The sequence below is a fragment of the Prunus mume genome, linkage group LG3 (genome assembly GCF_029339155.1).
Source record: "Prunus mume cultivar Tortuosa linkage group LG3, ASM2933915v1, whole genome shotgun sequence".
NCBI classification, from domain to species: domain Eukaryota; kingdom Viridiplantae; phylum Streptophyta; class Magnoliopsida; order Rosales; family Rosaceae; genus Prunus; species Prunus mume.
This window is the reverse complement of record NC_142700.1, coordinates 24,020,413-24,036,531: the sequence shown is the minus strand read 5'-3', so window position 1 is coordinate 24,036,531 and position 16,119 is coordinate 24,020,413. Positions and strand designations below refer to the sequence as shown.

At 36.6% G+C, this 16,119-nt stretch overlaps 1 protein-coding gene and 2 pseudogenes across 2 annotated transcripts; 2 read left to right on the top strand and 1 right to left on the bottom strand.

The window, feature by feature from the left end:
- Positions 1–2,044: 2,044 nt before the first annotated feature.
- LOC103326819 (nudix hydrolase 26, chloroplastic) lies at positions 2,045–7,730 on the top strand. Its single transcript, XM_008229064.3, has 6 exons — positions 2,045–2,449; positions 2,554–2,604; positions 3,721–3,813; positions 6,721–6,815; positions 7,164–7,278; positions 7,377–7,730. The coding sequence occupies exons 1-6, from the start codon at positions 2,171–2,173 to the stop codon at positions 7,440–7,442; spliced, it is 699 nt and encodes a 232-aa protein (XP_008227286.2). The 5' UTR covers positions 2,045–2,170; the 3' UTR covers positions 7,443–7,730.
- A 480-nt stretch (positions 7,731–8,210) lies between these two features.
- LOC148919174 (uncharacterized) lies at positions 8,211–10,207 on the bottom strand (annotated as a pseudogene). Its single transcript, XR_016125457.1, has one exon. The product of XR_016125457.1 is annotated as an uncharacterized LOC148919174 (transcript).
- A 1,133-nt stretch (positions 10,208–11,340) lies between these two features.
- On the top strand, positions 11,341–13,986 carry LOC148919173 (ABC transporter G family member 23 pseudogene; annotated as a pseudogene).
- Positions 13,987–16,119: the final 2,133 nt, after the last annotated feature.

Genomic DNA, 16,119 nt, shown 5'->3' with positions numbered 1-16,119 from the left:
TCAAAGTGGCGGCATTGCAAGAGAGAGAGAGAGAAAGAGAGAGAGAGAGAGAGAGAGAGAGTATGGGGGGTCTACGCACGCGAGAGAGAGAGGAAAGCTGGGTATTTAGGGTTTTCTGACAATTTTCAAAATTACATTTAAGTCCTTTCGGTTTTCAAACCTTTACATGATCGTTACAACTCAGAATTGACACCTATTTACGAACTTGTATCGGCGAGCCTTACACAAAAATGTCACTCAATTCCCCAAAATCCATCTTAAACGAAAAGTGACTAAAGTGCCCCTACTCCCAAGGGCAAAATTGTAATTCATGATTAAAAATTAAATTACACAATTAAATTGGGTCGAGGTGTTACAAGATGAAATTCGACTTGGCCATATGCAAATACCACATCTAAAGGCATTTTGATCTATGCATAGTTGTGGCATTCAGTTCCAAAACAATACACAAAATTATATGATTAAAATTACTAAAATTAAAATAACGAGAACCAAAAATGGAAAAGGGCCTTTATGGAATCACAAATTCTCAACTTAACTCAAAGCACGCCACGTGGACTCTTCATGTCATGAATGATGAAAATACCCTTAAGACCTAGGCCTAAGAAGACATATGTTGCAAGGCTCGTAAGCAGGCAACAACCTCAATTAGCTGAGCACGGCTCAAGGAAAGTCGATTCAGGTGAGGAAGAATGCTCAACCACTGTTCATTGTTCAATAAAGCACATGCACCAGCAGGTGTCGCCACGAAATCCGAAATGGATCACAACCACCATCCTACAAACATGGATAGTGTCGTTGTGGGTTAACTACCATAATCCCATTATCTTCTCCACATCAGAGAAGTGCAAGCCCACAAAGACTCATCACCTACCACTTGTCATCTACAAGACTACAAATGCTAGTAGTTAACATATTTCAGCCTTCGTAAATACTTAGACATTAGTCATCAAACAATAATGCAAACTTGGTTCACACTGTCTAAATTATTTTGCACTCTCTCACTCTATATTTACATAAACACCATCTTACTTAAGCAACAAAAGTTCCTTGGCAAACACCACAGCAGTGTTCTTCCTTAACATTTGTTGTTTTGCAGATCACTCGTAGTAGTAGACTAATCATGGAGAAATTTGGATCCACAGCCTTGACTTACATACTAGTGGTCTTACATTCTAACTCTCATGGCACTTTGGAAGTGTGTGTGGAAAACCCCTTTTCACTTATAAATTATCGCTTGTTTTCAACAGTGCATGGCTTCCACTCAAAGAGGAAGCCCCATCGGAATAGTTAACAAAGAGTGAACAGTTAGAATTGATTAAAGAAGATAAAGTGTGAATGACCTAACCAATGGGTTGATGGATAAGAGGATTGGTCCACGACCCCTCGATGCATTTCGCTTGAGTCTTCGGTCATGTCTCGCCCCCTAGTATAGTGAATGATTCCATGTAGAGTTACATACTACAATATAAAACCCTCAATCATGATTTCCAATGACATATATAGATTGCCTTTCCTTCGGCTACCTCTTTCTATCTCAACTTCTGCTAACAACCGCTAGAATTGGGATATCGAGAAAGAGGGTGGACCGTAAGGCCCCGTTTGGTTCATGGAAAAGGAGGCTTGGGGATGGAAAATCAATTGTTTTCCCATGTTTGGTATGTCCATGTATGGAAAATGGTTGCCTGACACATGAGAAAGTATGTGGGAAAGTGAAGCCCTCCTCCTCTCTTGGGTTTTGTTTTCCCTCCCATGAAAAAGTTCGGGAAAATAAACCAACATTAAATGCACACTTTTCATGACCATTTTGTCCTCATTAACACTTTAGAATTACAATATAGCATTAAATGTATTTTTTTTTATATTTAATTTAGTATTGGTATAATTGAAAAAATTAAACAAACTTTATTTCACATTCCTACACAAACCAAACATGGGAAATGAAATAAAGGGTTTAGGGTTACTTTCCCTATATACACTAAAGAATAGAAAATGCATGAGGACAAAAAAATTAATTTACCCTATATTTTATATTGTTGTTTGTTGAAGATATAGCATTGCCTTGGTGAAGGTTTCTTAAAACCAACGGGCACAGTCAGGAGCCATAGCCATATACATAAGCAGGGGAGTTGGAAGATGTCCCCCTATTTGGACGTTATTATTGAATTGAATGGATATATGCCGATTCGCTTTGCTTAATTCCCCACTTCATCTTCCTCCTTTATCGATTCTCATCAGGCCTCCTGTTCTGTTTCAATCCTTCCAAACTTGCCCTCCAAAAATCACCAAATTTTCGCACCTGCCACTCCTCCCCCCAAAACCCATCAATCATACTAGACTCCTCTGTACCTCCTCCCATACTTCATCGCCATCGTCGTCATCAATGGAAGCTCCTCCCCAAGGTTACCGCAGGAATGTCGGCATTTGTCTCATCAACGATTCTAAGAAGGTCAGGTTTTCATCTCCTTCTATAGCTGTCTGTACCAACTCGTGTGTATAGGTGTATGTACCTCCATAGACTGAATTTTTTTGTATACGTATTTTTCTACGCAGATTTTTGCTGCTTCAAGGTTAGATATACCCAATGCTTGGCAAATGCCGCAGGTAAATTCATAACAGTTTGGATTGAATGTCTGGGTTTTTCTATTATTTTTTGTTTTGAATGTTTGGTGACTGGGGATTGGATTTTAAGGTAGGATTAGATTGCATTGTATTGGAAAAAATAATACTAATACAATCCTAAGTTGGCTGGATTGAGTCAAATATGCTATTTGGAGTTTGTTTTTTAATATAATTGAATAACATTTACAGTCTTTTCAACATTAAAAATAACAATTCTGTATTAAAATAACAACTATAATTTTTTTCGAGTTTCCATCAAACCTGCGCCTGACACACACACACACACACACACAGCACATACACGAGTTTTAAGTTTCTTTGGAGCATCCAAGCAAGCACTTGAAACATTGAATTAGATTACAAAAATTTTAATAAGCGCTGAATTCTGCATTCCTATGTCTCAATATCTGGTACAAAGGATGAACCTTTCAGTAACAAGTAATGACCACCCCTTTGAATATGGTCAGGCAACCTACCTGCTATATAACATTTTATATACAAGTAGGAAAGGAAGGATCTTCAATTTGGAAGAAGGTCTAGAAGTACTAAAATTGACAACTGTTTAGCCATACTGTTTTGACTTGCAGCTTAGATCTGCCATCTCATTTCATTGAACATGAAGTATCTAAAAGGGCAGTACTCCTGATATTAATATGTGGGGTTTGGCTTCCACTTACAGGATTAAATGAACATTGGCAAGTTCTGAAAACGTATTGGATTTCCAAATGGTAAATATATTGTTGAATGAAACAGTGTAAGGCATGAAAGACTCCAATGTACAACCGTTACAAAACTTTTTTCTCAGAATTGAATATCGTCCATAATTGCTTATGTGGTACTAGTTAGGATCCTGTTAATGATAATGTGCCTACCTTCTGCTCTAATCACGGATTGCCATTTTTCATTTAGGGCATGACTAAATGAAGTTTGGTTGAATCAGTTATTGAATATGTAAAGGGAGGAAAGTATAGAGTTTTTAATAGGAACATGCCAATGAGTGTAGCTACTAGCTGCAGTCATTACTTGATTTCCTCTTGTGTGAGATTTCGTTGTTTTCTTTTCATTCAAATAGTATTTAATAAAATTTGTGTTGGAAAGGGTGGTATTGATGAGGCTGAAGATCCAAGAACTGCAGCCATGAGGGAATTAAGAGAAGAGACAGGAGTTAATTCAGCGGAAATTCTTGCAGAGGTAGGACTTTTCTGCTGCTACACTTGTGTTTCCATTCCTGTTTTCATGTTTTTGCAACATTACACCAAACATTTTTATGCCTGCATTTTGTTAAGTAAGTATGAGAGAATGCAAAAAGATATGCTAATCGAGTTGTATGTCTTTGTTGGAATTTTGTTGGTTGTTTTCATTTGGTTATCAGACACCAATAAAGTCTGGTGAAGGAAACATTAAACTTAGCGGTTAAAAGGGAAAGCAGTAGAAAACCTGAACTAAGTGGTCTACAAGGATGAGCTTAGATATGCTTCTTACCATGTTGGTGTTTGGATAAAGCAACAACATTTATTTTTCATAAATGCAAATATGAGCGGTAAGTGGAAATCCAACTATAGTTAGCAGATGTGGGAAAAAAAAATTGTTGAAGTTTTTTTTGAGAAGAAACGAAAATTATTAAGCAAAAGAACACGGAGGTGGATAAGGCAACCACAACCGAAGAACAACAACAACACAAAAAGAAACAAACAACACCAACCCCTCCCAAACTAACAGGGAGGAACAAAGCCAAAAAACCACTGAAACAACACACCCCCCAAGTCTTACACAATTTTGCACTCTAAATTTAGCCTTGGTAGAATTACTAAACTAGCTAGTATATGTATATTATCCCTTCAACAATTCAAATCATTAAACTGGAGATTGTTAGATAGAGTCACAGAATTCATTGAATCTCCCCTCTCTTGTTCGTACTATTCCAGAATTTTATGGTTCACACTCTATTCCATTATTCATAAAACAAATTTGCAGTTTTATAGTGAAAGCACTATAAGTTCATGTTAGTTACATTATAGCAATTAACACATTATATATTAACGAAGTTTGTTTAGAATTAATAACCTTAAAAGGTTGAACCTAATCAATTACAAGTGAATTTCTTTTCTTTTTTTGTTGGTGTTAGCAATCATGGCATCTTGAAATATATTGTTGAACCCACTCTTCAAATTGGCTGTTCCGTGGTTAGACATGGAAGTTCTAATGAATGAATGCCTTGTCGAATTTCCAATATTTTATTACACTTCATAAGTAATTAAAAAGGAATATTTAATTGTCGCAGATTTGTTTCCCTTTTTCTATCTAGGCTCTATATAAATTCCTTGTCTAATCTGATATCCTTTAGCTTACCTAGCTATTACATTATAACTCTCGACCACTCATTGTATTCCGACAAGCAATTGGAGCTAATGATGTAGTCGCCTTTCACTGATCATGAATTGTTTTAGTTTTTCTTTTACATTTTTTAATTGAATTAGGATCTTATGTGAAGTTCAAATCCATATATAATCTTAAGATCTTGGGAATAAAATCTTATTTGTGCTAAGTATGTCGCTTTCATATTTATCTTTAATTCATTTTCTCAGATTTTGATACACTAAATTTTTGGTTCTGATAGATATTATGGATTGCTTTTTTATTATTATTTTTACATTATTGGCATAAAATAAATTATTGTCATGGGCTTGGGTTGAGCCAATACTCTACTATGAATGCTTCTGGTGTGGGTAAGCAATGAGTATACTACAGTAGTTATCCATCTCACCCAACCTTCTGTCATTGTCAACAGTCCAAAACGTCCTAGTCAGGTCTACAGCTAAATGCGGTGTTCTGGATCTTATGGTTGGAGCGTAACAGAAGAATTTTTTAGGACTACAAGGGTGTGGGGTGGGTGAGATGTGGGATAGAGTGAAGTTTTGGGCGGCATTATGGGCTTTGGTTACTTGTTTTTAAGAATTTGGCTGTCTCTTCTATTATGCGAGATTTGTTAGCGGTTGTGAAGTGATGTGTTGCTCTTTTCTTTTTTCCTGGATGGCCTTCTTGTTCGTTTTTGTCCTTCTTTCCTCTGTTTGTTTTGTTCTTGAGGTTGCTGTTTTCTTTTGTTTTGCTCTTCTGGATTCCTTATCCACTTGCATGTTTCGTTGTTTATCTCTTTTGATTTTATAAAGTTTCTATTTTAAAAAAAAAGGTCTACAGCTAAATGAATCTTAGTCCGATCAAGTGCCCTAAGCATCCTTGTTACACCTTTCCCTCCTCCGATTCTACCAATATCACTGAACTCCTTATCTCTATCACAATCTCGAAAGTATTCTATTCCCTATTAGGAAGATCAGAGAGGAAGTCTTTGTCATAGAGGTAGGAAAAGAATGAGGGGGACTTCGAGACTCTGAATCCTTTCTTATTCTCCCCTCCTGCAATAAGGACGCACCTAAAGATGATTAATGAGTGTGATTTCTATGGGGGTGCATCTGGTTCCTTATTTTCTGGTTATTTAATCCGCCTTTTTCTTGGAGGTATTGTAGTAATTCTTGTTTATACTATTAATAACATTCTAAGAGAGTCAAGGTTGCAGATTTCATGATCTATTATAGTATTCCTTTCCAACTACTTATGCAGTAAACAAGATGCTTATTTGGCATTTTTAATGCCAATCCTATTCTTTATGAAAACATTCTCTCTGCTAACTAACACACTCCATTTGTTAATGTTTGCATTAAGATAGAAAGAAATTGGAAATGCAGGAAATGGGATTACCACCTGAAGATCTGGTGAACCTTCAAGTTATTTTGGAAAATGATGGATAGTATTATTTTTTTTTTTTTTTTTGGGTGTTCAACATGAGTCATTAACATGTTTGATTACTTTTATCTGTTTCTCTTTACTTTAGACACTTATATGCAGCTTATGTTTGTTATGTTTTTCTTTTTGTTACATCATGTTTTTATGCTTGCATTACATGATTATTGGTAATAAGTTATTGTATATTATCTGGTGTGTTATAATGTCCTTTAGCTGTCTATTATCCGTACCTTTTCTGGTACATATCCGCTTGTGGGAAAACATTCAGTTATGACTATTTTTGGCTTTTGTCCTGTTCAGGTACCTCATTGGTTAACCTATGATTTCCCACCAGAAGTTCGGACAAAACTTCAGCAACAATGGGGATCAGACTGGAAAGGCCAATCACAGAAGTGGTTAGTGTCAGGATCACAATGCCTTGCATGTTGCGTAGGCTGCAACCTGTTTAATCCTTCGTCTGGGGACAAATATTATATGCCAGTTTATAACCACAAGGCATCCCATCATCTTCATTTAATTATCAATACAAGTTTAATCGTTTAAGCATGCAATCAATGTAGCAATCATTCATTTGTGCATGAATTTGTGCTCAAGATTAGTTCGAAAACCATATTCTAAAGTTTTGCTTCTGCTTTTGCTTTCTTCTTTTTTAGGTAAGAGAGTAACTTGTTGAAGTTTAGAGATGACATGCTCATATTCACATGGTCTTATTTACATAATTACATGTATGTGCAATTTCACAGGTTTCTTCTTAAGTTCACTGGGAAGGATGAAGAAATCAATCTTTTAGGTGATGGAAGTGAAAAACCTGAGTTTGGGGAGTGGTCATGGATGTCAGCAGAACAAATTATTGATCTTGTGGGTTAAACTTAGAATACATATTGTTTGAATAGCTAACGTTATATATTATTTTTATTATTTGAACATGTATTTATTATTATTATTTTTCGGTACAGGCTGTGGATTTCAAGAAGCCTGTCTACAAGGAAGTTCTTGCAGTCTTCGCACCCTATCTTCAATAACCTAGGGTTGAGGGACCCTGATTGAATGATTTGAGCAAATGTTTTTCGCAAGTTTTTGCTAGGCATCTGTGATCTATCTGACCATAATGAAAAAAGCAAAAAACTGAGTTTTTGCTAGGCATCCGTGATCTATCTGACCATGTCAATAAGTAGTTTTTTTATATAATGAATTCACTAAATCTTGAAAATGAGATATCTGGCCATGTATATAATATAACTGTTATTCGTTCCCACCCAGAAGAGTGCAAGAATTCAAAGTGCACATATGTACTTCCCCATTCTCACAAATTCTGATCTTGCGTAATGAAAGTCGTGTGTATGTATGTGTGTTTTTTATTTTCTAATTAAATGTTTTCAATTGAAAGGCAGGATGAAGCCTAGAACAAACAAACGAACTAACAGGGCACATCCCTGGAAGGAACCTTTCTCAAACAGATGCAATCCAAGTGAATCCAAACCGATATTCTAACTACCCCAATGTAGTAGGAGAGAGATCGAACTCAGGTGCAAGGGGCGAACGCACTGCCTGGATCATTTGGCCTAACCCACTGTCACCTTTTTAATGTAGATAACGTGGTCAAATTCCTGAATGAAACCTATGTCAACCATATGCCAATGCCTTAATGCCAAGGTCGACTCAGATGCTAGCTGAGATAGTTGGAAGGGATTGTAAAGCTCCGAATATGACAGTAAAGATACCTTTCAAACTGCAGCTGATCTGATACTTTGAAAGGTCCGAGGTTATGTTCTCTGTGTATTAGGAATATGTTTATAAGAGCAACAATCTAATTCATTGCATGTGTTCGAAAACATGTTGAATTCATCAGTATTAATTCAAAAACTGTAGCACTGACCCTTCAAATACAATCAAAATCTTGCAATAAAATACGAGACAGACTCATTTTCTCGCTTCCTCACAACAATGCTTTGAAATTTTAGCATCCAATCAACTTAGAGAGGAGCTACGTTTGAACGTTTTAAATTTGTCCTCGCTTCCTTAGTCAGGCTTGACAAAGCCTTTTGTAAGCCTGAGCTTCATGATCAACACCTAGCCAAGTGCAAGCAAACTCAGAGCTTCTTGAGATCTTAAAAGAAAACAGTGCAACTACTTATCCACCTTCTGAAGTATATTCTGCACATGTTTAGTAACGATATCTGCAACGATCTCAGGAGAGAACCTTGTGATCATGTCTTCCCTTGCTTTTTCCCCTTTCACCTTGGCTTCCTCGACATTATTCAGCACATGCCTCATGAGCACACGAAGCTTACTGACAGAAGGTTCTGCCCAGCGATGCCCTCTGAAAGGCCCTTCCATTATGTCGCTCATTCTATCCACCGGCAATGGATAGCTATTCTCCTCAGTCAGATACTCTGTTGGCCCTGACCAATTCGTAGCAATCACTGGCAATGACATTGCCATAGCTTCAACAAGAGGCCTTCCCCACCCTTCCCCTCTTGATGGAAGAACAAATGCATCAGCTGCCTTGTATACCCGTGGCAAATCAATCTGTGCTATGTGAGTATCAATCACATAAACTGGAGCCCAACCAGTCACTGGTTTCTGCATTCCAGATTTTTCCACAAACTCCACTATCTTATTCCCAAAATCTCTATCAGAGTGATAAGGATTTGTTAGAAGATACAAGGCAACCCCATCTGCCTCACTGAATTCTTCCAAATAAGATTTCAACAACACATCCCATCCTTTCCTATACTCCCACTTAAATATACTCATAAATACAAATTTCTTCATCACTTTCGAATTCTGGGCTGTCTTCCCCATAACCAACTTCCCTATAGAGGCAAGATTTAAAGGCTCATACTCAAGTGGATCAAAGAACTTCACATCAATAGGCTGCACAATTTTCACAACCTTAGATTTATCAACCCCACTTTGTATAAATGTAGACACATGAAACTCAGTAGGAACCCAAACATAATCCATTTGGTTACAGCGCTTCACATGTTCTGGATTCACCCTATCGGTCTCAAACATGGTCCTGCCAATCACCGACTTGAAATTTTGGTAAGCAGTTGGTGGGCAAGGGAGTGTTTCAAACAATGGAGGGTTCCAAGCACCAGGCTCACTGTGGCATATGACTATGGTCTCCTTCATACTACATTGTGTGTGGTAAAGCTCAACTGCCAAGTTCTTCATATATTTAGGCAAGCCCTCCCAGAATTCTAGGGACTCCAGATCACCATGTTGCTCAATAGCCATTCTAAAGTTTGGGTTTTTACTGTGTTCATGAAGGGCTAAAATATATGACCAGCTTTCTGAACTGTACCCACCACCTGAAAGGAAAGGAGCCATCCACAGAACACAGTAGGGGGCTTGGAAATGGGATTTGGTACCTGGGTTTGCTTGGTTTTTTGTTTTGGTTGAAGAAAGCCAAACAGAACTTGAAAAATGGCGGGCTGTGATGAGAATGTGTACTTCAGCTGCTGGGTTTTGAGGTAGTTTGTTTTGGTCAAACTGAATGAGATAGCAAGGATGAGAATTAGGATGGATGATAAGTAGAACGCATAGGGTTTCAATTTTGATGTGAAGGGGAGAGTTGGATTGGGTTGTGGTTGGTTTTCAATGGGTCGTTGGGTTTCATTTGAATCCATGAGAGAGGGATAGAGAAATAGTAATGTAACTGTGCAAAACCAGAAACAACACTCAAAGGGCTTGTGGTAGTGAAACCATGCGCAGAGAGGCACAGAAACTGAAAGAGCGATGCTGTGCAGAGGCACAGACGGTGGACTTCGTGGTAATTTGACTTAGAAAGAGCAACTCCATATCTCATTCAGAGCAGAAAAATATAGTCGGTAAACTACGAAAAAATTGTACGTACGTGTAAAGAGGCAAGGCATTAAGATTTTTGTTTCCCAAAAATATATTGAGAAAGTTCTAAAATTGTCACTTGAACTTATATTTTCAATTTGTCACTTTAAAAAAAGAAAAAATTCGGGCAATTTTCCCTAGTAATTAGAGCCATAATTGTTGCTATCATGTTTAGATAATATATTCTTTGCATATGTGAGTTAGGCCAATTGAGGAAGGCATTATGTCCGCTGCCCTACACGAGTTTGATTCCATTTTTTCATTCTTAGAGTAGTTTAAAATATTGTAAAAGAAAAAAATGTGCCAATGGGCTCCCATAGTGGTGGTGGATTCCCCCTCCCCTCTAGGGCACCCACATCAAACTACAGTGGGGTTTCTTTCCTCCAATGTAATAAAAAATAAAGAAGAAAAAAATGTATTCTTTTTTACACAGGTAAAGATTAATATAAGAAGATATAACATAAAATTGATAATAAGAAGTAATACATATGATATTAAGAAAATATAAAATGATAATTCACTTGATTGATTCATATATATATATATATTTAGCCAAGAGTAACGGCAATGATGATTTGGATTGAAAGAGAGATTCACCGTTTATAATTGCAAGTTTTATTGAGCCGCCTGATAATAAGATACCTATCAATCAGCAAGAATATTGTGTCTATTTCTCCCTCTTACATTGACGTTTTCTTCCGATTGAATTCAACTTATATGATGGAAATTAAATCTATATGGCCTTTTCAGCTCCTCTAGGAGTTGGCCGATTGTTAAAGCTTGGGATATTGGGGGAATTTGCTGGGATAAATCTACTGACTGGATTTTGCACAATAACATTGATTCTGAACTTCTGAAGCATTTCATCATGAAACACTATTTTATAAAGTCGGTAATGTAGCTCAACTAAGATGGGTAGGTCTCTTCTCTTCCCGATTTCTTTTTTCAGTATAAGTGGTAGTCTAAATTACAGAGAATAGGGTTTCTCACACACGCAACCAGGGTACCATGGGAGTTCGAACATGAAATCACTAGTTTGTAAGTCAAAGCCATTTTCTACTAGGCTAGATCCGTTGGGTCTCTAATTCTTTTATGTATGAACAAAGTATTTTATTTTTTTCTTAAGTTATTTACATACACTAAATTTGCAATTACATTTTAGTTTTTTTTTTCCTTTTTTGCTTGACGTAACCCTAGCTAATTAACCTGCAAAGCATCTCCTAGAGCTGTCTTTGGATCGGTATGCAAGTTTTATTAGGTTGGTTGTTGTGAGGTTTCTAAACCACTTCACCCAAAATCTAGACTCTGATGAGGGTTTCCCATCGGCCCTGTAAGTCTAAAGTTTCCCATAGGTAACCAAACTCCACCAACCAGACACCACCTTCTTTTGGCTCTTGCTTTCCTTCAACCTCCATTTCTCTGGCTCATCTTGTACATTAATTTCAATTTCTTTTTCTCATCCATTTTCAAGCGGAATATTAGCTGAGCTCAAAAAAATTATGGCAACTTGCTTTAAGCAGCAACCGCAGCCAAGCATGAATAATGGAGATGACTCAGTGATACTCTTTTCAACCTCAAACTCCCCTGAAGAATCCACCAGCCCTGCCTCTTCTTTCTACTACTCATCTCCACCACCCCACCATTCCAGCAATAACCCAACTTACAAGCTCACAGTACAAAACCTTTCCCACACTTTTATCCCAAGTAAGGGTTTTATAACCACTTCATTTTGTCATCTGGTGCAGAAGAAGCCTAAGCCAGTTAGCATTCTCAAATCTGTCTCTTTTTCTGCCACAAGTTCTGAAATTCTTGCCATTGTTGGCCCAAGTGGCACTGGAAAATCTACCCTTTTAAGAATAGTATCAGGGAGGGTGAAAGATAATGACTTCGATCCCAAATGCGTCTCGATCAACGATCATCAGATAACTAGTCCTGCTCAATTGCGAAAGATATGTGGATTTGTTGCACAAGAAGATAATTTGCTTCCTCTGCTCACTGTGAAGGAAACTTTGATGTTTACTGCCAAGTTTAGGCTCAAAGGTATTGGTGCAAAAGAGAGGGAGGATAGGGTAGAGAGGTTAATGCAAGAGCTCCGTCTTGTACATGTTGCGGATAGTTTCGTTGGAGATGAAGAGAACAGAGGGATATCTGGTGGAGAGAGGAAAAGGGTATCAATTGGTGTTGATATGATTCATGATCCACCAATTTTGCTCCTTGATGAGCCAACTTCAGGCCTAGACAGCTCTTCAGCACTTCAAGTCATTGAGATGCTTTCTACAATGGCCAAATCAAAGCAAAGAACTGTGGTTTTATCAATACACCAACCCAGCTATAGAATTCTCTATCACATCTCTAGCTTTTTGATCCTCTCTCATGGCTCTGTTGTCCATAATGGTAGCATTGAATTACTCGAAGAAACAATAAGCAAATTGGGACTGCAAATTCCAGTGCAACTTAATGCAATAGAATTTTCCATGGAAATAATAGAGACACTGGAAGATTCGTATTCGAGAACTGATCAAATATCTGGGACAGAGAACAAAGAACCATACTCCTACTCATCATGGCCAGAAGAAGAAATTGTCAGAGATCAACAAGATAGCAGAAAGATTGGTACATATTATTTTTCTAGTTTATATGAGATTATGATTTTGTGCTCAAGATTTTGGAAGATCATTTATAGAACAAAGCAGCTGTTCTTGGCGAGAACAATGCAAGCTCTTGTAGGAGGATTTGGCTTGGCAAGCGTATACATGAAAGTGAGGAAGGATGAAGAAGGAGTAGCAGAGCGGTTGGGCCTCTTCGCTTTCAGTCTCAGTTTTCTCCTCTCTTCTACAGTTGAGGCGCTACCGATATACCTTCAAGAGCGACGTGTTTTAATGAAGGAAGCCTCAAGGGGTGCCTATAGAATCTCCTCTTACATGATTGCCAATACCTTTGTCTTCCTACCCTTCTTGTTTGCAGTGGCAATTCTCTTTTCTGTTCCTGTGTATTGGCTAGTAGGACTCAATCCCTCTATTGCTGCCTTTGCTTTTTTCACTTTCGTGGTTTGGCTCATCATTTTGATGGCTAGTTCTCTGGTGCTCTTTTTGAGTGCAGTCTCTCCTGACTTCATATCAGGAAATTCTCTTATCTGCACAGTTCTTGGAGCCTTCTTTCTCTTCTCTGGCTACTTCATTCCAAAAGAGAGCATACCAAAATACTGGCTCTTCATGTACTATGTTTCTCTTTATAGGTATCCGCTGGACACACTGCTGATAAACGAATACTGGAGCATTCGAAGCGAGTGTTTCTCTTGGCATCCTCAAGATTACTCCCACTCAAAATGTTTGTTCACAGGCAATGACGTGTTGAAGAGTAGGGGACTTGACAAGGACACCAGATGGACCAATGTGGGGATCATGTTCGGCTTCTTTGTGCTCTATCGTGTGCTTTGTTGGATAATTCTGTCTCGAAGGGCTTCGAAAACAACAATCTAGCCTGTTAACTAACCGTATCAGATTATTAAGGATCTTTTAACTTCCACATTGTGCTCTAAAATTGAAGGCTGGAGGAAGAATATGCAGAAGAATAGAGAGGGAGAAACAAGACATGTACTGTAGTTGTGTTTAATTTTCTTCCATGCACAAAATAAGATGATTACATGGCTTCATTCAGGCTCTTTAAATCCCAGCATTCATTCCATTACTAAATTTTAAGAAACTTATAACATTATCCCCCTCAATCTGTCTTACAAGTCCTCTTTCGGCGCCTGTAGAAATATTTTACTTTTACTTTAGGAAGCGGCTCTATCTGTGAAAAACGTCCACCCACTTTTCTTCTGTAAAAGTTTTAACTCCATTTCGAACATCATTCTCATCCAAACTGATAGAGAAGTAGCTACTGCGTCTAATTAAAATCATTTTCAGCTTCAGCTGCTGCTGCTGCTGCATAGGATTGAGCAACTGCCAGGAGGAAAAAAAAAGCCCGTAAAACCAGAGCCCAACCCGAATCCAAAATTTCAAGCCTGCGAAGCCTGGACCTGCCCAATGAAGAACCTTGTGGCGCTCCCTTTGAAAAAATGCTTATTTGTGATATGTACAAAAACAAAAACATTTTCAAAAATATGTACCTACGTGTTTAATGCACGAATTTTCTAATAAGGTCCACATGTTATGTTTTTTAAATTGTTTACATTAGTTTTTTTCTTTCTTTTCCGGTGGTGTTAAACAAATCCTAAAATTAACTAAGTACGCTATATTATTTTAATCAAAATATAATAAGTACACCCTATTTAACTACCAAAAATATACATGATACATCCTAGTTAAATAGGGTGTACTTAGTTAATTTTATATTTTGATTTAAATATTAATGTGTACTTAGATCATAGAGTCTACTCAGTTAATTTTAGGATTCGTTTAGCAACATTCTAAATTAAAGCTCCATTTATGAAATGAACCCACTAAATAACTAAAAGATAGGTCATATATGATTCTTCTTAAATCTTTTTCAGCACAAAAGTTTTAATGCTATCACGAGCAGACCGTGGCGATATTTCTACTTTTCTCTTCTTTACAAGATCTTAAATATCGATAGTTTCGGAAATATCGGTGGTTCAAAAACACGTCAATATCGATGGAAATATCGGGAAAATATCGATATCGATAAAAATTGGATAAAAACCATGAAAATTGTGATAAATACATGGAAATTTTTAATAAAACTTTAGAAGAAGTTTACTTAGTCAATCATCTATTATTTTGACACAAAAAACTGAAAGGAAATGCATTACATAGTGGGTTTGAGTTATTTAAGTTGATTATATTGCGAGCTGACAAACTTTGTGACTTAGAAAATATGGAGTAATTAATGAAGAGAATTAAACACCCCATAGTAATTTATTTATCATTTTTTAGTACAATATTTTACACTTTATAAATTGCATGGTAAGATACATGTGTAACCTTATTTCACATTATTCATTGGACATGGTACACATTCTTATATTTATTATTTATCAAAAATTGAAAAATAATTAAACCAACTTGACTTTTCATGAAAATTAGGCACTTTACCATACTTTAAAAAATAATAGTGAAGATTGAAAATTAACTAAGAACATAAATAAATTTATCAAAGGAAGAATTAAGTAGTAAACAAAGAAAATAATTATAGAGATTTAAGTAATTAAGCAACAATTTGAAGGGAAATTTAGTAATGTAAGTACTTATAATGAATAATAAAATCATCAATAACATTAAATGGATTAAATAGAAAATAAATAAATAATATTAAGTAATTAAGTAACTGATCAATAATATAAAACAATAAGTAATTATGTTAATTTCTATTTTGAGAAACAACTCGCATGTATTATAAATATATATTCCATAGCTTATTATCACAAAATGATGACTGGCGTGATGGTTAAGTGGTTGCAAAATTTTGGAGTGGAGAGGGGTTCAAACCCCACTGTGTGCGCTGAGTTTAAATTATTTATTTTTTGAAAGTTCATCTCGCGATATTTTGACCATTTAAATCGATAAATTAACGATATATAGCTGGAAATGTGCTAAAATATTGCTGCACCAAAAAATTGATAATTTCGCCATTTGAAAGTTCATATCGCGATATTTTGATCATTTAAAGCTGTCAATTGAACGAAAATATCGAGAAAATTATCGATAAATTGACTATATATAGCTGGAAATGTGATAAAATATTGCTGCCCCAAAAAAACGATAATTTAGCCGATAAAGTGATTGAATACAAGACGGATATGACTTGTTCCATACAGGCTTTTATGCGTGTTGAGTTGTTGATAGTGGGAGCATATGAGAGAGGGTGAAAGTGTAAAGAAAAATA